Source organism: Boleophthalmus pectinirostris, unplaced genomic scaffold (assembly GCF_026225935.1).
Source record: "Boleophthalmus pectinirostris isolate CB_2022bp ecotype Guang Dong unplaced genomic scaffold, ASM2622593v1 HiC_scaffold_23, whole genome shotgun sequence".
Taxonomy (NCBI): Eukaryota; Metazoa; Chordata; class Actinopteri; order Gobiiformes; family Gobiidae; genus Boleophthalmus; species Boleophthalmus pectinirostris.
The window spans coordinates 33,412,505-33,434,516 of NW_026571207.1; the positions used below are offsets into that span (position 1 = coordinate 33,412,505).

At 37.8% G+C, this 22,012-nt stretch overlaps 1 protein-coding gene across 1 annotated transcript in view; it reads left to right on the plus strand.

The window, feature by feature from the left end:
• Positions 1-2,833: 2,833 nt before the first annotated feature.
• slc36a1 (solute carrier family 36 member 1) overlaps positions 2,834-22,012 on the plus strand; it is a 66,678-nt gene continuing 47,499 nt past the window's right edge. The window contains exons 1-4 of the mRNA XM_020920557.2: positions 2,834-3,062; positions 8,424-8,487; positions 18,053-18,152; positions 20,096-20,186. Of these exons, the coding sequence (XP_020776216.2) occupies positions 8,454-8,487; positions 18,053-18,152; positions 20,096-20,186 (225 nt within the window). The 5' untranslated portion in view covers positions 2,834-3,062; positions 8,424-8,453. The remainder of the gene's footprint in view (positions 3,063-8,423; positions 8,488-18,052; positions 18,153-20,095; positions 20,187-22,012) is intronic.

Genomic DNA, 22,012 nt, shown 5'->3' on the forward strand with positions numbered 1-22,012 from the left:
AAGTTTTCATTGGGACGTCCCATTAGCGAGGACTGAGATTTGACCTGTTCCCATGGCAACACGATGGGAGATGGAGTGTGGACGTCAGTGACTTTTTTCATCAAGACCAGGTCACAAATGTGTGTAGCAAATTTTGTATGTACAAAAAAGTGAAACTGTACTGTTCCATACAATTTCTCTAGGGGGCGCTATTGCACCCATTTGAGATTTTCTTATATAAATCTGTTCATGGTCGGGGTGTCCACCAACGATTAAAGTTTGAGTGAAATCGGCCAGTTTGTGTGAATTATCACTCGTCGAAGTTTGGTGGACAGCTGCAAAAATTAACACGAAATTTGCCTTGTTGCCACAGCAACACCGTTTCACCTTTAAAAAAGCTTTTGATGATGATACAGAATGATTCTGGTGAGTCTGGGTCAAACGCCCTAGGACGAGTTCGTTCAAATACGAGGACAGGACATTGCGTTGTCGGCGCTGAGTCTCGCAATCAGTCCAATATGACGGGCTTCCTGTTGGTTGCCTAGCAACCACATAATATACTTTTTTGTTCCTATTCCCATGATGCATCTGTGTACCAAATTTGGTTTGTCTAGCCAAAGTTTTTGTCGGGCCTATTGGCGAAGACCAATATTTTGCTTGTTGCCATGGCAACACAATGGGAAATGGAGTGGGGTCATCACTGACTTTTTTGATCGAGACCATGTCATGAATATATGTACCAAATTTTGTATGTCTACGACAAAGTAAATTTTTGCACTTCCATGCAATCTCCCTAGGGGGCGCTATTGTGCCCATTTGAGATTTTCTTATATGAATCTGTTCAGGGTCGGGGTGTCCACCAACGATTAAAGTTTGAGTGAAATCGGCCAAAGTTAGTGCGAATTATCACTTGTCGAAGTTTGGTGGCGAGCCGCAAAAACGAACGCAAAATTTGCACCGTTGCCACGGCAACACCGTTTGACCTTTAAAAAAGCTTTTAACAACTTTTAATGTCGCACTTGTCTAGATGATACAGAATGATTCTGGTGAGTCTGGGTCAAACGCCCAAGGACGAGTTCGTTCAAATACGACGACAGGAAATTGTCCCTTCGGCGCCAGGTTGCACGTTCGATTCAATATGGCGGACTTCCTGTTGGTTGCCTAGTAACCGCGTAATATACTTTTTTGTTCCTATTCCCATGGTGCATCTGTGTACCAAATTTGGTTTGTTTACGCCAAACTTTTTGTCGGGCGTCCTATTGGCGAGGACCGATGTTTGGCTTGTTGCCATGGCAACACAAAAGGAAATGGCATAGGGGCGTCATTGACTTTTTTGATCAAGACCACGTCACGAATGTGTGTGCCAAATTTTGTATGCCTACGTCAAAGTAAATTTTTGCACTTCCATGCAATCTCCCTAGGGGGCGCTATTGCACCCATTTGAGATTTTCTTATATGAATCTGTTCAGGGTCGGGGTGTCCACCAACGATTAAAGTTTGAGTGAAATCGGCCAAAGTTTGTGCGAATTATCACTTGTCGAAGTTTGGTGGCGAGCCGCAAAAACGAACGCAAAATTTGCACCGTTGCCACGACAACACCGTTTGACCTTTAAAAAAGCTTTTAACAACTTTTAATGTCGCACTTGTCTAGATGATACAGAATGATTCTGGTGAGTCTGGGTCAAACGCCCGAGGACGAGTTCGTTCAAATGCGAGGACAGGAAATTGCGTCCTCGGCGCCGAGTCGCTCGATCGGTCCAATATGGCTGACTTCCTGTTGGTTGCCTAGCAACCGCGTAATATATTTTTTTTTTTTGGAACGACCAGACCTATCCACCACCCGAATTTCGTTTGTCTACGACAAAGTTGATTTTTCGGGTATAGCCATAGGCGCAATGTATTTTGATTTTGCAGGGGGCGCTGTTGAGCCATTTTTTTGAATTTTTTGATGTGGACTATTTGTAAATTCCTATTTTGGCGATCTTGAATTTTGTGCAAAATTTCGTGAGTTTTCGTCAGGGGGAAGTGTGTGAACTGTGCTCAGGGGGGGGGGGAAAAATAATAATAATAAGAAAAACCAGAACAATAACAATATAGTGCCACCTATGGTGGCACATATATATATCATTGGAAAGGACTCGTGTCCAGTAATGCACCCGTGCGGTCCATTGTCAATGACGAGCGCAATTCACATACCCAATGCACGTTTTTGGCGTTTACGAGAGTTAACGATTACAATTATGCTGCTGACGCGGCACTGGGCAATGCCAGTCTGTACTATTGGATGCCATGAGTGTCACTATTGAGTGGCACTGAGTGTTTGATAAGGGGAGAGCGCTTCGCGCTCTGTTTTCGCGGGCGCACTTGACATGGTGCACTTCGTGCACCATGTCAAGTGCGCCCTACGTTTTGGGGTGAACGATTACAATTATGCCGCTGACGCGGCCCACGGGCAATGCCACCGTGCCATGTCAGCGGGCACCAGTCACTGACATGTGAGTGTGAGTGTGTGTTTTGGAAAGGGGAGAGCGCTTCGCGCTCTGTTGCGTGTGCTGTGCACACGCCTTCCCGCAGTGCTTCGCACTGCTGAACAGTAACAATAGGCCCTACGCCACCCATGGCGCTCGGGCCTAATAATAAATAAATAAAAAATAAGCAATAAAAATAGAAAAAATATATTTATTTGTTTGACATTTAAATTAAACACAAAGGTATAATAACAATAATATATAATAATACATTTTAAATATGAAATTAAAGACAAAAAAGAGGGGAAAAAAACATTTTACAGACGCTATAATCCGTCTCTATGGCAACGTTACGTCAGTCCTACGTAGTGTCGGGGACAGTCACATGACCTCCCCGCTTTTCAGCCCTGAGCCTGAAACGAACCCGCTCCTCTGCGCTTTCTCCGCTCTTTTCCGCCTTTCACCGCCGATCCGTGCAGCCTTACCACTGCCGACATGCGCCCACAACCCCGGGAGACATGAACACAGCCCCCCGGAGCCCCACGGACCATCTAACCCCCGCGTAAACCCCGCACAAACCCGGGGAGAGGACTGAAAACACGGGATTTCGCTGAGGTAAGGTTCGGTCATGTCCGCGTTCACGTTTAGCTGGACGATGACTGGACTAGCATATCAACTAGCGAAGATTTATGACACAAACGCAATCAAAACACACTAAAAACCTACTATTAAACTCTGATCATGGTCTATTTTTGCCACTTGCTTCTATGGCAAATGATCTTTAAATCTTCCTTGCAATGTAGGAGAATTGCTAGTCATAGTTTGGGATCTCGTAGTGTTGTGAGCGCGTTGTGATGCTTTACTGTACATTTACTGTCAACAAATGTATTAAAACTATATGAAATCAAAATTGTACATTTAAAGCCTCATGTACGGGCTAGTTCTGAGGTACGGGAACAGGTGTACACTAAGAAAATAGATAGCATACTTTGTTTATCCAAAGTAAACAAGTTAAAATGTGGCTAGTTAAACAGACTCATGCTTTGTACAACATTAAAAAGCTCTAATTGCTTGTTAGGTTTATCTAAACAGTTTCATTATTGAACTACAAAGCTCCTGTTTTAACTCACTTTGCTATTCTCAGCTCCTCTACAAATACTCAGTGTATACTTAGTTCTAAGCCTAGTCCATCAGTCTGTTTTCCTAGTTGGATCACTTTACATGTACTTTTGCTATCATTTCCATATTAAATAACAATATTCCGTGCCAAATATTACACAGCAATACAAGATAAGGTTATCAGTGGTTAGAAAGGCTTGTCACTTTGCATTAGGAAACTGGTTTAAAACTGTGCTAGCCTTGGAGATTAGTGCGATGTACCGATTCAACATTGTAAACCTTGTCAGATTTAGTTTGGATTTATGGTAATAAGTCTCTTGTCAGAACTGTCGTGTTGTCTAATCAAACAATGCAAATACTACAACTGCACTTACAATAGCAAGCAAACTATATAGTGGTAAGTTGCACCATAAAGTACAAGATGACACCAATCAGAAGATATTATAAAAACATTTATATAAAATAATTCACACAGTTGCAGAAATATACCTGTATTTAATATATTTATATGTATGTATTTATTAAAATTTTTAATCATCTCTTTTTTCAGATGTTTTTATATAAAGGCTATTCATATTTTCCATATGATGATAATAATAATCATCATAATAATATGTGTATTAGTTTGCCATCACTTTTTCTTTCTCAGCGAAACAACATTCACAGTACTATCAATAAAAATGTTATTACAGGGAGACCAAATGTCCCTATTTACCCGGTATAGTCCCAGTTTTGAGTCCAAAACCAATGATTTGTCCCAGTTTCATTCAAGACATGTCCCTGGTGTCCCTATTTTTGGCCAATTTGATCTAAACCAGGTCTAAATCAGGACTAAAGTAAGACTAAACCAGGACTACATCAACCAGGACTAAAACAGGACGATCACAATTTTCACTAATCAGATCCCTGCCAACAGTAAAGAGGAGCATAAATGATCATTTGTTTATGGCAAAGGAGAAATTCAATTTACGACACATATCATTTGCTTAGCTAACACACAGAAAACCGTGTTTGCAAAAGACAATAAAGCAAAAAAAAAAAAAATGCAGCAACAGAAGTCCCTCAGATTATGACTGACACAAGAATCCATAATGTTACACGCTCTTTTCACAATTTTATTTATACCAACCATCTCAACTTGGGTGTGTCCCAGTTTTGCATTTTGAAAATCTGGTCACCCTATATTACCCAGCTCTGTAACATATTATAAAATAAAATGGATCTAAACTAATTTTGCCTTGAAGAGATTGTAAATTTTGCTGTTAGTGTAATGTAATATTTTTATAGGAATCACTAAAACACACTACAAAACTGTCTAACTAACTTAACTAGTTTGAAGCCAGAGCTCAACTCTGAGATCTTAGCCAGGATCAAACAGTACTTGAACAATCAGAGAACAAAAATGATCAAATTGTGATTTTTCTGTAAAGCTTTGCGACTAGTACTAGATTTGCAATTTATGTTTTAATAAGAGTTCACATTTCAAACACATCTGGAAGAATTCACAAAAAACAAAAAAATAAAATAAAATAAATGACAAACTAATACAAGAATCACATTTCAGGACGTGTTTGTACAGATCTAAACTACATGGTTAACTATTTTTTATGCAGAATATGAGGACATTTTGTTGTTTGTCAAAGAAATTATAACTCTTCAAAACCGCAGCCTATTTTTTTTTTTTTTTTGCTAATTGCGTCCATTAAGATTTCAATTGTGATTCATCTTGCAGACTTTAAACAGGCTACACAAGGCTAAGTGCATGTTCGCTCGTATAACTGACCGCATAAGCAGTTTCCACTTTCTGAGGTGACCATGAATTTGCTGAGTCGTGCTAATGCTTTGACACTGTGGTTTGAACTGTCACTGTCACATGTGAGCTAAGGTTTATTGTATCTCCTATGTTTCTAAACTGCATTCGTGGGACAGTTGAAGTTCTACTAAGAAGGACTACAAGATTAATTGCTGCCTTTAATTAGCAAATGGCAAGTTATGCAGTTATGAAGGCAATATATTTTCCTACCTGTGAGTCAGATGCCCTTCCAGAGTCTCCATGTAGTCTTACTCTAGTTTAGACCTCTACGAACATGTTCTGAATGTTCTTGTATTGGCTTCCCATTTCAGATTTCAGTCTTGTTTCAGATATTAATGCTTCTGGGTGTGTTTGAAATGTGCTCAATGAACTGAATTTTGCTGTTAAATAATGTAAAAAGCAATTAGATAGATAGAACTAGAATAGAAAAATTTTATATGGACATTTTCTGTAGCTGCATATCTATTTTTACATTTAAAGATGCACTGTGCAACTTTTTGGTTGGGGGACCGTCACCTGCTTGTTTCTGTGGAGATATTATTGCTTTGGAATGTTCCAGAGTATGACACGAAATAGCTCTACCTTATATTTATTAAACTACAGGTGGTTTTATAGGTCAAAAATACCTAGAAAAACAGGCGTTCTGACTGTGAGCGGTGTCGCCTCTCCACAGATCTGGCCTGTACCTACTGAACTTGATCTGGTTTGGTCTCCGTGAAGGTAGAAAAGTTGAATACCGTACTATGAAACATTCCAGACAAAGCAATAATATCGCCATGGAGACGAGCATTTGACGGACCCTCCACCAGAAAAGTTACACCATTAACAGACTAACTAAAGCCAAGTGTCTGTTTTATCATGTTTAGCGACAAAATAATAGTTCTTTTGTGACACATGATGTTATTTGGCTCAAGGCCAAGGCGTTTTTGCTCATGTTTTTTTTTTTTTTTCCCAGCATTCAATGGTTTTATTGTCAAATGCACAGTATATAACCCACGTTATTCTACACAATCAAATGCTTTATTTTCTATACAAAAAACATAGTTCAAAACTGTATGGCATGATTCACTTTTGGCATACATGAAATCCCTGTAAAATATCTGGAAAGTTCACTAAATGTTTGGTTTTAATGATGAATAGGGCTAGCCTGATTCATCAGCCGGTTTCACTTCATAGAAATGTCTGACCTTACAGTGTTAGAATTCGTTCGCTTGACGGTAGGCAGATACTTTTTTTATTTAACCAATCGCTGCTATTTGGTCGTGACGTATGTAATGTGCCGTTAACGGGGCTAACTTGTATATTAAACGTTTCCCAAACCCCGTAAGAAGAACGGCAATAACGTCTTACCCCTTGATAAAATACATCAAACATTCTCTTTATTCCGGCTTTAAATTCTTTGTCTCGGGAATTGTTGCCAACACAGAATGTATGGCTCTTCGCTGATTGGCTGGCTAGAATAGGGCTGGGTATCATTAAGAAGTTAGCGATACAATACATACCTCGATACATAGGCCACGATATGATACATATCTCGATACAGTGAGCTTTTGATTCGATATATTTCAAATCGATTCGATACAGTTCAATAAAAATAATGACTAAATGATGGTTGTAATACTAAAAGTCTTTGTTAAACCACTTCTTGTGCAAAGTTCATATGAAACACAAACATCAAAACAGTGAAAATCTCAAATCTGTTGCACATTGAGAAAAACAAAAGGTTGGGGATTTTCATAAAAAAGTTATGGAAAGCTGTTGCATGCAATAAAATTATGTTTAGGCTTTGAAATTTATTTCGATCCCCTCTACATATATTTTTCTCAGAACATGAACGTCACTTTTTCATGTTACCTTATCATGAAATGTATAAGTATGTATAATTGAAGTGAATTGATCTAATTCTGTAAAAGAATACAAAAACAGTCTATGTAGAAAGAACAAAAATGTGGCTGTTTGCTGCAGGTGTTCCAATCAGTAGGAGCAAATAGAGGGTGCTCTTGGAAAAAAGGATCAAGACTCAAGACACAACGGATTCCAGGCACTCCAAAACAGTAGGGCTTAAAAGCCCTGATGAAGACCAGTTGAGGTCGAAACATGTTGGCTTTGGCCATTCAAATAAAGGCCTTTTAATTATATTTTTCCTCGTGCGATGTGTTAACTTTTTCTACTGTTTTGGAGTGCCTGGAATCCGTTGTGTCTTGAATACAAAAACAGTCTTTAGTTTTCTACAGTTCTGTATTGTCTTAAACAGAATCAAACACACAGAGAGCACAAGTACAGAGACACACAGTTTGGAGCTGGACAGTGTGAAGATTTATTCCAGTGAAGACGCTCTGGTCACATAACACATGATGGTCACATTATGATGATCTACTGTTTGTTGTACATGTTAAAGCACATTACTCTCTAATACAATAATGGACCAGAACAGAGTCACATGAACATCAGAACTGTTTCTGCAGAAACATAACTCACCATGTGCTGTTTTTCTTCCTCTAAACACAGTAACAGGTGGGGCATGTGGTATAAAGTTTCCTAGTGCCACCCAAATGCAACAAAATGCATTGAAATCACATGTCTACAAGCATTTAATATTAGAACAAGTCATGAATAGCTCACATTTTTAGCTCCGCATGCAAAACTAAAAAAATGCAAAACAGAAGTCAGTTACTGTACAAATCAACATTATTATTATTATTATTATTATTATTATATTTTTTATCAATATTTTTAGTACAGCTTTTCCTACTTTTGACCTTTTCCCTTTTAATAGTCCCTCAGCCTTCCTTGGCATATTAAAGGTTCTGTCCTAAAAATGTGAAAAATGGAGCTAGTTCATTTATAGTCATAGTTCATAGTTTGCAGTGGTGCGGAGTTACTGCTCACTTCATTTAAAGCAAACTAAAAAAAAAAGTTAGCTGCTTTTAGTAAACCTGGCTTTTCCCTTAGCCTCCCCTGATGCTGCTGCTGGTGGTGTTTGTTTCCGTGGTGACCTGATGTTGTCTGTTGCCATAGTGACCATGCCCATGTCTCTATCTCAGGTGTGATCCCACGAAGACCCAGGCTCCAAGATGATGGCCTCCAGCGACGTCGACCGCAACGATGGTGAGTGAAAGGAGATGGTCAAACAAGATCAGTCAGAGTCAGATGATGTCAGTGTCACCTGTGCCGAGCGAACTAGTGACAAGTGAATGGTGCACATTAGGGTTATAACTTTTTTACAACCTCTATACCCTGTATCATATTTTGATGAACTTTTGCTAGTAATGAAAGGAATTGGCCTTCAGTTGGTCATATTTTTGAAAAAAGTCCCCCCGGACTCAAAATGAAGTTTTCGTAAAGTCGACCAACAACCAGAATAAAACTGTTAGAAGGTTAATATCTGTTCAATCATAACAATAACCAAAGGCAATTTTCTCTTTAATAACACAGGAACAAAACACATAATCAGGGTAAATATAATATAAAATAGGCCACTAAAAGTAAAAAAATTATGATTGTCAGTGTTGCTTTGCAACAATGAATCGAATGGTTTATAAATTGAAAGCAACAATAGAAAGTGAAACTCCAGTATATTATGATGGCAGTACAACTTATTATTGATCCATTTTCAGTCAAATTGACTTGTAACGGCCCTTGTGAGAACTCAGCACAGTTTCACATTTCATATCATTGGCTGTAATGTGTATTTAATATATTTTTTGTTTCGGGGGGACTTTTTTAAAAGAGTGTTGAAAATGGAGTTTGGTTTCTTCAATTATACCAAAAAGTTCATCCAATCATGATGCAGGACTTTGATTTTGGAAAAAAAGTTCAAAAAGTTATAACTCTAGTGTGCATACCCGAGAATCAAGGTTCTAAAGGAGGAACAAAGGTGTAATAAATTGGTACCATAGTTTAAGAAAAATGAATAAAGCTGGCATTCATTGAACAGGATCAGTACTTTCAAATATTATTAGTTGACCGCTATGCTTCTTTGTTCAGATCAAAGTAAATTGTCCCTTTTAAAATAAGAGTTTCAAAGCTCTGAAAAAAAGAATAATGTGTTGCATCTACCCAGGTAGTATGACTTTTTTGTTTTTTCACTGGTGCACATTCTTATCCAGCACATCCAGCTTCACACTGAAACAGGTTGACTCAGGTCTACAAAAAACTACATCTGGATTACAGTAACTTGCAGGTTCTCACCATAGACCGTATAGGCCTTACCGTAAATTTCAGACTACTCAGCGCACCTGAATATAGGCCACATCAACAAAATTTTAACATTTTAAAATAACGAGCCGTCTGCTTTTATCACCTCTGAAAGCTTTTGTCATCTTTTTGCATTGAGTCAGTTCGTCATGCTGCCGTCGCCAAAATCTCACCGTCGACTCACTGATGTCGAGTTCAGCAGATCTGTTTCCTTCTTCCACAGCCACATCAGTCGCCTTTAACTTAAAAGCTGCATCATCTGTATTTCCTCGTTTGTTTTCCATGAAGAGGGTGTGTGTATGAAGCGCAAAATAACTGTTCAAAACACAATCAAACTCTACTGCACATGTCTCCTGCAAAAAGAGTCTCTGTCCTCTCTTTATCATGTCAGTGTCTTGGAGGATTTCAGCAGATTTCAGACTCTGTCGGGGACGAGGCTAGACTAGTTCAATCAGGTGTGAGTGGATGTCTGGCTACTGAAGTTTGAGATGTTTCTTCTCGTCATTTACACGCACGGGTAAGACGTATCCCCTTCACTAATGTCCATTTAGCATCATAACTTATTCGATCACACGGGGATAAACTATTTGAGTGCACTGACAATATCGCGAGCTAGTGTAGAAACTTCATGTGAACTCTAGATCCATGTGTAAGGGCACAGACAGTGGTGTTTTCTGCTCTCAGGCTGCGTGTATCCACTGTGTTGTCAAACCATAGACCATTTATATGAATGGACAATGTGCCAAACAAAGAATCCATCCACATATTCGCTGCATCGTTTTTTTTCGCCGCAGGGTTCAAAGTGTGAGAAAAAAGTAGTGGCTGAGTGGACATAGCCAATGTTGGGGAGTAACAGATTACATTTACCAGAGTTACGTAATCAGAGTACAAATTATGAGTAACTGTATACTTTGTTGAAATAAATGGATTACACGGCGGTATTTTCCTGTTTTCACATTTTGGGCTATATCCCTTTTTTTTTTTTTTTGGGTAATTCCACTCATTGCCAGACACTAAACCAGGACTAAACCAGGTATAAAACCAGGACTAAACTAGATCTAAACTAGATCTAAACCAGGTCTAAAACCAGGTCTAAAACCAGGTCTAAAACCAGGTCTAAAACCAGGTCTAAAACCAGGACTAAAACCAGGACTAAAACCAGGACTAAAACCAGGACCAAACTACATCTAAACCAGGTCTAAACCAGGACTAAACAGGACTAAAAGTAAATCAAGTAATCCAAAGTATTCAGATTACGTTACTCACCTTAAGTAATTTAATAGATTCCGTTATAAACTACATTTTGGGGTATGTAATCTGTAGGAGAATACATTTTAAAAGTAACCTTCCCAACACTGGACATAACTAACACACTACCCACTGTGTTCCAAATACGAAGTTACGAGGCTTTTCTGGCTCCTTCTGACCCTGACTTACACTGGGATCTTGTGGCCCTGCCTTGTGACGGCTACCTCTTTAGCGACTTTCCTCTTATTTCCATTCTCTATAACTCACCCTGTTCAAAAAGACGAGTCTGATGCACTGAGAATAAACTGGAAATCACACGTTAACGCACAGAGAAAAACACTGGTGCTCAAGTTCAGGAAATGGATCGATATCAGACCTTTTGGGGAAGATTACACTGCAACTATTTGTTCCTTTTTATTTTCTTATCATGTGATGCTGCATTTTTAGACAGACTTACTTGATATTATAATTTTTTGTAGAACTTAAAACCAGTATCTCTTTTATGGACAAATAAATAACATTGATTTAAAGATCCCATATTACGCTGTGTTCTGATCTATGTTATAATTTTGTTTCCTCATCACAAACAGACCTGGAGTTGTGTTTTGTTTCATTCACGCACAAACCCTGCAAATTTAGACCGTGTTCTTCTCTCAAACTCAAAAAAACTCCATAACACCTTGTGATGTCACGATAATACAGGAAGTGCTCCACTGTTTTTAAATTCCACACACCTTCACTAGAATCATTTAGATAATTTCAGACCCGGAATTTCCAGTCTCTACTGAACAAAACGTAAAAGGAGCTGTTCACTTGAAAACTACCACTTCATGACATCACGAGGTGGAACAGAGCTGACAGACTGATCATGAAGTGTTACTCAAACATGTGTGAATGAAACAAAACACAACTCCAGGTCTATTTTTGATGCGGTAACAGCATTAGAACATGGCTTCAAGCTCACAAGAGTTAAATTTGTGTGATGTAGGACCATTTTAAAAAGAGTTCATAAGGCTACGTTCAGACTGCAGCCTGAAGTGATCTAAATCCGATATTTTGGCCCCTATGTGACCTGTATCTGATCTTTTATTGACAGTCTGAACGACACAGATCCGATTTTTTCAAATGTGACCCAGGACACTTGGATCTGTGCTCCTGAAACCGATACATATCTGATCTTTTGACATGCGACTTCAGTCTGAACGGCCAAAGTGCATTCATCCGACCTACACGTTATCAACAAGACACAAACGTCACTATTCTGCCCTGAAGTAGGCGAAAATTGTTAATGAACTCCGTGTCACTGAAGTGAAGCACATCACCACTCACCACTCTTGGCTACGTCTCCACATCCACACGTTCCTTTCAACAGACTGTCCCACAAAATGCTACAGCCAAAAACCTCGTCCTTCTCCTTCTTTAAAACAAGTAAGTTGTTCATGTTCGGGTTCCAGTACGAGAGGAACTTTAAAATCTCCAGGTGCTCAATGCTCGCGTCCATGTTTGGACAACTTCTGTAAACACAGAGCACGCTCGCTGCGGTTGACGTCGTCGTGTCTCCAGTGCACATGCGGGACACTTTCAGGCTGTTTAATGTTCACACTGGAGATCACATACAAGTCACATTTAATTGGAAATGTGAACGACCTCGCAAAAACATCGGATTTCACAAAAAAATCTGAATTGAGCGTTAAGCCCTGCAGTCTGAACGTAGCCTAAGAGAGTATTGTGGTGATGCATCTCCAGACACTTGAGGATTATAATGTAATCCACAGTAAGACAGACAGTGACTCATTAAAGCAGCTTTCACCTCTGATGGACCAGAGTGGAGCTGCAGGACTTAAAACAAGCTTTACCTTTGATAATATGAATCCACTTTATTTAGAATATTGCACATTTCATAAACTCTTAACAAAAGAACACTACAATGCAACTTTTAAAGCAGAACTATTGTGCTTGTGTATAGTAATAATTTATGACCATTGTGGATCATTCTGTTATAATTTGGACATTTTAAATCACAATATTCATCTAAACCGAGTTAATAAATTAAACAAATCCATGACTTCCGTGTTAGAAAACTATAGCTTTAAAATGAATTTTAAAAACGGCCAATGTACAATGGGAAAAAAAAAATTAAAAATTAATAATTGACTAGAGATTGACTGATATGTTGTTTTTTTGTTTTTGTTTTTTTATGGCGAGTGGCCTTTACAGATATTTTTGGCCCGATATGTAGAGCCAATATAGTTTTTTTTTTGTTTTTTTTATTTAGTACAAACTCATCCATAACTTTAATTGACTACAAACTGTGTAGAGTCCAGTGTATTCACATTTTTGCAGTACACTTTTTTAATTTATGTGTTCAAATAAAGCGGATTTGGGATGAACAAGATCTCGTGCCACAAGATCTCGCGAGACAAAAATGCCACAAGACTGTACGCACATGAGAAAAATTATCTCGTGAGATTTTTTTCCCCATATGGACTGGACAAAAAAAGGTTAAGTGCTGGTGGGTTGCATCTTTTGAGAAGACGTAGTTCCAACAACAAAAATATTAAATGGTGTAAATACAAAGTCTGAAGCCAGTTTTGGGAACTAAATCAGACTAGCTACATGTCAGAAATTATGTCAAAATCTTGTCTTGTCTCATTCTCATCTTGTCTGGTGGTATAATATATAGTACTCGATATCTGATGAGCTAAAAAGGGCAAATATTGGTCCAATATATCGTCTGTCTTTACCACTATTTGACTACTAAAATAATCCTTTTGGTTGCTGTTGGGCCAACAAAATATCGGCAGCTGCTTGAGATGTACGCTTGATATCTGATACGTTAAAAAGGTCAAATATCGGTCCAATATATCGTTTGTCTTGATTACTATTTGACTACTAAAATAATCCTTTTGGCTGCTTTTTGGGACAACAAAGTATCGGTGTCTGCTGGAGATGTATGCTCGATTTCTGATACGTTAAAAAGGGCAAATATCGGTCCAATATATTGTCTGTCTTGGTTACTATTTGACTACTAAAATAATCCTTTTGGCTGCTTTTTGGGACAACAATGTATCGGTGTCTGCTGGAGATGTATGCTCGATATCTGATACGTTAAAAAGGGCAAATATCGGTCCAATATATTGTCTGTCTTGATTGCTATTTGACTACTAAAATAATCCTTTTGGCTGCTTTTTGGGACAACAAAGTATCGGTGTCTGCTGGAGATGTATGCTCGATATCTGATACTTTAAAAAGGGCAAATATCGGTCCAATATATTGTCTGTCTTGATTGCTATTTGACTACTAAAATAATCCTTTTGGCTGCTGGTTGGACCAACAAAATATCGGCATCTGCTTGAGATGTACGCTTGATATCTGATACGTTAAAAAGGGCAAATATCGGTCCAATATATCGTCTGTCTCTGTCGTTGACTATTTGGCTACTGAAATAATCCTCAGCTGCAGCCCTGTGTCATTGCGGTGATATTCAGGAGCTGGACTTGAGTAAATCTCCAGACTTGTTGTCAAAGCTGGAGTCCTTTTGTCAAACTGACAGATTGTTTTGAACATGGCATCTCCATTTCACTTCTGAGTTTTCACAAAGGCATCGCACATTCTTCTGGATCACTCCTTTAAACTGCACCTTGAGTTGTGAGTAACTCACTGGAGCACTTTCAACAAATGAGTTTCTATTTATAGTATTGTCTGAGTTTCTGTTCTATACACACACTGGAGTTGTTTTGTTTCATTCACACATATTGATAATGCTCAGTTGATGTCATGTAGTAGTTGTTTTCAAGTTACAGCTACCTTTTTTTTTTTTAGTTTTGCTTGGTAATAGTTATGGAATTCCCTTTTGTGACGTCACGATTTCCAAACAGAAAGTCCACTTTAAAACGCTAAAGAAATGGGCAAATTGGGAAAACGAGTGTGAATGTTTTTGCAGAATCTTAAATGTCATGATCTTAGCTTTTTCAGTCCCGATACTGATACCGGAGCCTTAGGGATCTGCTGATGCCCTATATTAACCAATACCTCACTGAAATTAAACTACAGCCTAATAGGGATGTCCTGATCCAACACCGATCTTCTCATTTTAAATAATTTTATTCACACAATTAGGGTGCGCCTTTATAAACAATGAAGTATTCCATGGTGAATTTAGCTAGCCTGATTCATCATCCGGTCTCACTTTGTACAAATCGTCTGATCTCATGGTGTTAGAATTAGTTCGCTTGACTGTAGGCAGGTACTTTTTATCATATATGTATGTAATGTGCCGCTAATGAAACTAACTGGTATATTAAGCTTTTCACAAATCCTGTAGGAAGAAGGACAATAATGTCTTTCCCCTTGATAAAATTCACCAAACATTCTCTTTGTTCTGCTTAAATTCTCGATCTCGGGAATCGTTGTCAGCACAGATTTGCTGATTGTCTTGTGCCTGAACTCGCACTTCCGGAAATCTGGCGAACCGTCTAGTGTATTCTGACTCCTGACCTAGTTGCTGGAGAAAAATTTAATTGAGCGGTGGCACTAGGTGGCGCCAGCGTGGATAGAATTTAGCTCCAGTTGAATCTAATTATTCCCAGACGTAAAACGGTCTATTTACAGCTTCAGGACATAGTGACAAAGGCATAGGTAATGTTTTATCTCACTATTTCTAAATGCAGTGTTTTTGTACCATGTTATTTATAGGGGTGTCAAATTATCGCGTTAATTGCGATTAATTAATTACAGTCATATTTACCGCTTTGTTTTTTAATCACGTTAATCTTATTTTTAATCTCTAACTTTACTGTTTCTGTATGTGAGTTGCCTTATTATAAAATCTGTTTTTATGTGTTGTTGGGACAGTCCCGCACTGTGCAGTCCTGCTCTGCTCGCTCCCGCAAAGAACTGTAGCCTAATTTTCATTCCCGTTCTCGCCGTATCTGCGATAAACCTGCACCCGTCTGATCTCTGAAAACATCGTGACACAAACACAGAACAGACTCACCTTCATCATCAACATCCTCTGTCACAGAAAGAACATCTATATTCCACTGAGTTGTGTCCTTTAGTAGAAGCTGAACCAAATCAGCGCAAAAGAGTTTTTTTTTTTTCTCCTCCACTTAGTTTATGTAAATTAGCCATGTGGTTTTTAGTTTTGTTTCTGTGAGACTTGCGCAAAGCTGCATTAAACACATTATAATGTCAAACGGGCTGATGTGCCTCTAGAGTGTTTATGTTAATATGTTGTAAAGTTGAGTTTATTTATTCAGATTAGTAACAGTAATAATGATGATACTTATATAAAAACGTTAATGATAGTATGAAAATAATGTAATAATGAATTCAAATGAAAATATCTCAAATTGAGGCTTTTCTCAGCAATTTTTAGGTGAGATTAATTAGATGAATTAATTACAGATCATAATTAATTAATCTCAAATCGCTTGACAGCACTAGTTATTTAGGCTGTTTGAGAAAGGTTTAAAGACCAGAAGCCGATACAGATACAGTATCAGATCGCGACATCCCTAATCTTAAGTGTGTTTTAGTCCAGTTAATTTAGAAACTCATCCTCCACAATGATTTTGACGTCAGTGGTGGTGTAGATCTCACCAGAGAGACTGCAGACTCTCCACCTGTCTGCCTCTCTTGCCGTCATGCCCAAATATATGGTAATGATGACAGATATAAAACCACATGGTAACATAAAAGAAAGTACTATGTCTTGTCATAGCAGTACCAGATTCAGATTTGAGTACCGAATCAGTTCCTAAATATCGAAATCTACCTTGAAATTTCAGTGTCTTTATAATCTTTAGAGTCCGTTTGAATAATATAGGACCTTTAAATACAAGCTTTGGCTACTCCACCCTCCACTTGTTTAAACAGACTTGAATATATTTGCTGAAGCAGAAAGGCCCTCCCACTGTTGTACTCCATAGCCCTAAACTGTCTATTTCTCCATATTTTCTCTAAGGATTCTCAAAGGATTAAGTTATCATAGTTACCAAGTGAGTACCATAATTTCCTCCATAAACATCTCTTGTCTTTTTGTGCTAACTCTGTTGTTTAGATCTGTACAAACCTGTTCTGAAATTTGATTCTTGTATTAGTTTGTCAGTTCAGATTTCAGATTTTGTCACTTCTTCTGGGAACTTGAACTGAGCTGAATCCTATTATTAAAGGGCCAGTATTACACTATTTTCTGACCTATGTTCTTATTGTTTCCCAGCAACTGTTAATTGATCGTTTAACAGTTGTTCATATACTGATTCTGTGTGCAGCTATTACTCCTCTTTTACAGTATTTCAGTTAGTAATATGATTTAAGAGAAAGAGAAAAAACCGGGTATGTTTTTGAGGCGGTAACAACATTTTAACATGGTTTAAGCTCACATGAGTCCATTTTGTGTAATATAGGCCCTTTACCATCTCTGTGAGTGTATTCAGACTGTGTAGAGCAGAGGTCTCCAACCTTTTTCCTCTGGTGAGCTACTAGGGATGTAACAATAACTGAAATATTGTGATATTGCATCGTCAAAAGTCTCAATAATCGTGGGCTGTCTCAATATATCGAATTACAAGTTCCTTTGCTTAAATACATTGTTTTATAGTAGCAACCGCTAAAAGACATATGGAACTACATATCCCATGATTCATTTCAGTGCAGACAACAGGAAGAAATATGTTTTTTACTTGAAAACTTGAAATTCTACTAGAAAAACAGAAATAATGCACACCAAAGGTCTTTTAAAAGCAAAAAAGTTTCCTATCAACATTTGTATTAGCCTCTCCAAAATATAGCAATAAATATTGTACCGTGAGATGCATATCGTGTAATGTCGTACCGAGAGATTTGGATATCTTGACATCCCTTTGAGCTACCTTTACAAAACAAAAATGCAAGAGAGAGACTCATTTTAGTATCTGCAAACAATTGAGACAACTGTTAAGAAAGAGGGTAAACTTTGTAGCCTGATTCATCAGCCGGTTTCACTTCGTAGAAACTGTTTGATCTTGCAGTGTTAGAATTGTCCATTTATTAGTGCACTAAGTTGGGCTTCAAAATGATACATGTACAATGTTAATAGGCATGTAATGAACCACATTTTTGTTATTCAGTGGTATAATTCTGATATCCCTTGGAAGGGGATGGAGAGCTGCTGGTATCTCCAGAGCTCCAGAGCCCTGGTGTAGAGTAACTGTCTGCATCTCCATTTCTTTGTGTGTGGTTTCAGATCATAATCCTTCAGAGATGGACGCCTTGTGCCCCAGCCCCCCCGGCCCCTCTCGCCCCCAGAGGAACTACGAGCGCATGGGGGAGCGCTCCGGCACCACGTAAGTCTAAACATAACCAGGCTTAAAGCTGCACTGCGGAACTTTTCAATGTTGTTAATGTCTTACCTGTGTGGCAAAAACAATTACAGTTGTTTTTACTGCTCAGATATCTCAAACAGGGGTGTGCAAAAATCTTAAAATATCACAGTTTCCATGAAGAAAATAGATGTAGTTCATATTAAAGGTGCATTGTGTAATGTATTTTCTGAACTATAAATCACTCTGGAGTATAAATCGCGCCAGCTAAACAATGCACACTGAAGAAGAAAAAAAACTTATATAAGTCACACCGGACTATAAGTCGCACTTTTTGGGGAAATGTATTTTATAAAATCAGAGACCAGGAACTGACATTTCATCTTGAATGTCAAATTCTAGTAATAACAATAGAAGAGAGAACAACAGACTGAACAGGCGTTAATATGTTAACGTCACATATGAACAGTTCTTCAGACTGTCAACTATAGCATAAACAACAGAACATAAGTTTACCAAAATCACGATCTCACTCCAAATCACTAAATCCACTGAATTCTTCATCCTCTGTGTCACTTTTGCGCGACCTCCGGAGATAAACGGTAGATCCATGATGTAAACAAAGCATTGCTTCCTCTTCTGTGTAGCTGTCCGACTCAGCATCAGTTCCAGTTAGAATTATTACGGCCTTTCTGAATCCCGACAGGATGGTTTCGGTGTCACTGAAGTCCAGGCTTTGTCCATCCATCCAGTGACTTCCAGGAAAGTTTCATGGTGCACCCTCCCAGTTGCCGTGAAGCTGTGTTCTCCATCCCCCCAGTCCCTCACAAGTTTCTCACTCCAAACTTTCTGTTGCTCAATTCATCTGCATATTTCACTACCTGCAGCAGGACAGAGGCTTTTACTACAGGAGACATGCGCAGTAGAGTGCGAAGTAACAGTGACACAGTAGTAATAGTGGTACTAGATACTGACACATAAGACTAGAGCCTCTTGCAGCTGTCAGTCTGAAAATTTTAATATATAAGTCTCACAAGAGTATAAGTCACAGGAAACACCCAAACCATGAAAAAAAGTGCGACTTATAGTTTAAGAAATGTGGTAACTTTTCTGGTGGAGCATCTGTCAGTAAAATAATATCTCTTCACTTTTGTTGTTTAATGTACATTTACAGACATGTCTCAGCACATTTCTTTTTTTTGTAATTTTTTCTTTTTCTTTTTAAAGTATGAAAAAGACAAATACAATACAACCTGCAGGTGTGCCTTGATTCTTACAAAGGATGGATTAATTAAAAGAAAAATAATAACAATAATTATTACAGCCAATTGCAAGAAAAACAAAGTAATGGGTCAAACAAAGTCCGGTCTCACAGTATTTATATATTCAATCCACCGTTTCCATTTGCTTTCAAATTTGTCTTGTTGCAGTCTTATGCTAAAAGTAATTCTCTCCATCTTAAAAATATCATAAACAATCTCAAATCATTCATCCAGTGTTGGTACTTGTGGATTAAGCCATTTCCTGGTTATAGCTTTCCTAGCAGCCGCACTCAAAATCTGGAAGAGGTATTTAGCTTTATACGTCACATTTTCAGCCATCAGGAAACCCAAGTACATTGTTTCAAGTCGAAACGGTATGTCAATACAGAACACAGTTTCTAATGATTTATGAATTTCTCTCCAAAATGGAACAATGTCTCAGCACATTTCTAATGGTCTTTTTGTCAATTTTGCCCCCCCCCCCTTATTTTCAACATTTTTGTCCTCTTTTTTTCTCAAGTTGTTTTAAAGTTGCACTGTGTACCTTTTTTTGTGTAAAGTAGGTCACACTATGGAACATTCAAGGAAAAGCAGCAGTATCTCCATGGAGACAAACAAATGGCAAACCCTCCACCAGAAAAGTTACACAGTGCACCTTTAGTAAAAATGCTTAAATAATTGTTAATCTGTTTTTTTTGTGTTTAGTTTCTTCCAGACTCTGATCCACTTGTTGAAGGGGAACATAGGCACGGGTCTGCTGGGTTTGCCTCTGGCTGTGAAGAACGCCGGACTCGTGGTGAGCAAAGCATGCGTTTAATTTAATTTAATTTTGTAATTTAGTTGCAAACATCGCATGACCAGAGCCGATGGAGTCTTTTGTGTCTGTGCTGGATAGAAAAACAAGTCAAATACAATTATAGTGTAACTTCACAGTAAGTAGCAACCCTTGTTAACTCAAGTTTCATTGAAGAGAAAAAAACAAAATGCTAACCTATATTTGTTTGTATCTGTGTCAGTATTTTAAATGTTATTTGCCACGTTTACATGAGAGCTTTAATTCTGATTAAAAATAATTTAATTCTGAATAAAAATACATGGTCTTTTTGAAGCGGAATTCAAATACTTAATTCCTAATGAAAATAATTTTTCGGAATTAAACTTAATTCTGAAGTAAGTGGGTGGTTTTGAAAGAACAAAAATGTGGCTGTTTGCTGCAGGTTTTGCAATCAGTTGGAGCAGGTAGAGGGTGCCCTTGGAAAAAGGATCAAAACTTAAACACAACGCATTCCAGGCACTTCAAACATCCAAACAAGTAGAAAAAGTAAAAAAATTGCACGAGGAAGAATATAGTTAAAAGACCTTTATTTGAATGGCCAAAGCCAACATGTTTTGACCTTAACTGGTCTTCATCAGGGCTTGATTAAAACAGAACATGGGCGTGGCCTTCAAGTAAAACACATCAACCAATAGCAGGCTGGAGTGGATTGGAGGCAGACAAAACAAGTGCACAATCAGCAGCACAGGACATGGCACAGGCAAAAAAAAAAAAATAAATAAATAAATAAATACATTTTTGTAAACACAATACATACAAATGTGCACACTAATATAATAAAGAAAAAAAAGAAAATAAATACATAAACAAAAAACATAACACATTATCATTACCATTAATGTTTCCATTATTATTATTACCTATAATTTATTATTAATTATTTTTTTATTTTTTTTGTATTTTATTATATTAGTGTTATATTTTTATTATTTATTATTTATATTATTATTGCCATCATCATCATCAATAATAACCATAATAACATACACATAGAGAGCCTATCAGCCTAAGTTGGTGGTTTATCCTGATTTTAAAGCCAAATTTATTTATTCATCGATCATGTAAACGTTTATTCTTCTTAAAAATAATCCCGGTCATTCAGCACATGCTCATTGTGTCGCCCTTCCGATGAGATCCGGCTCCACCAGTCCTGGCTTTGGACTTTCATCCACGTCTCTTTGGATTTGTGAGCGGGATGTGGGAGTGGGCTGAGGTAGAGCAGCCTCACACTCAGTTTGTCTTCTTCCTCCCTTCTCCGACACGCTTCCCTTGTCCTTCTCAGCTGACAGACGTAAAGTGTGACGAGAGAATTCTTGAGCTGCTGCGCAATTATCATCAAAACAACTGTGAAAAAAAGCATGTCCTTGTCTAATCTGAACCCTTCGTCACCCCCAAATGTTCAGCGTAATTAAATAAAGATGATTTAATGTGTTTTCCATGTAAACTTCAATTCGGAATTATAATTTCCATGTAAATTCAAAGGAGAATATTTTATTTGTGAACTATTTAATTCAGAACAATTAATTCAGAATTAAAAAAACATGATACTTTGCATTGACATCATGCTGGGAGTTTTCTACATTGTAATTCCATAATTGTTACATAGCAGTAGTAGTCCTCTAATGTACACCAAAAGTATTATCTGAAAAATACAAATATACAAAAACATTAACTTTTTTGGAGGAATTAATGTTTAAAGTATTACAAAAATTCTTACGTTTAAACTTTTAGACAGAAGTCTCCCATTGTAATGTCATCAGTGTTTTAGAACTCTTTTATAACTTCCT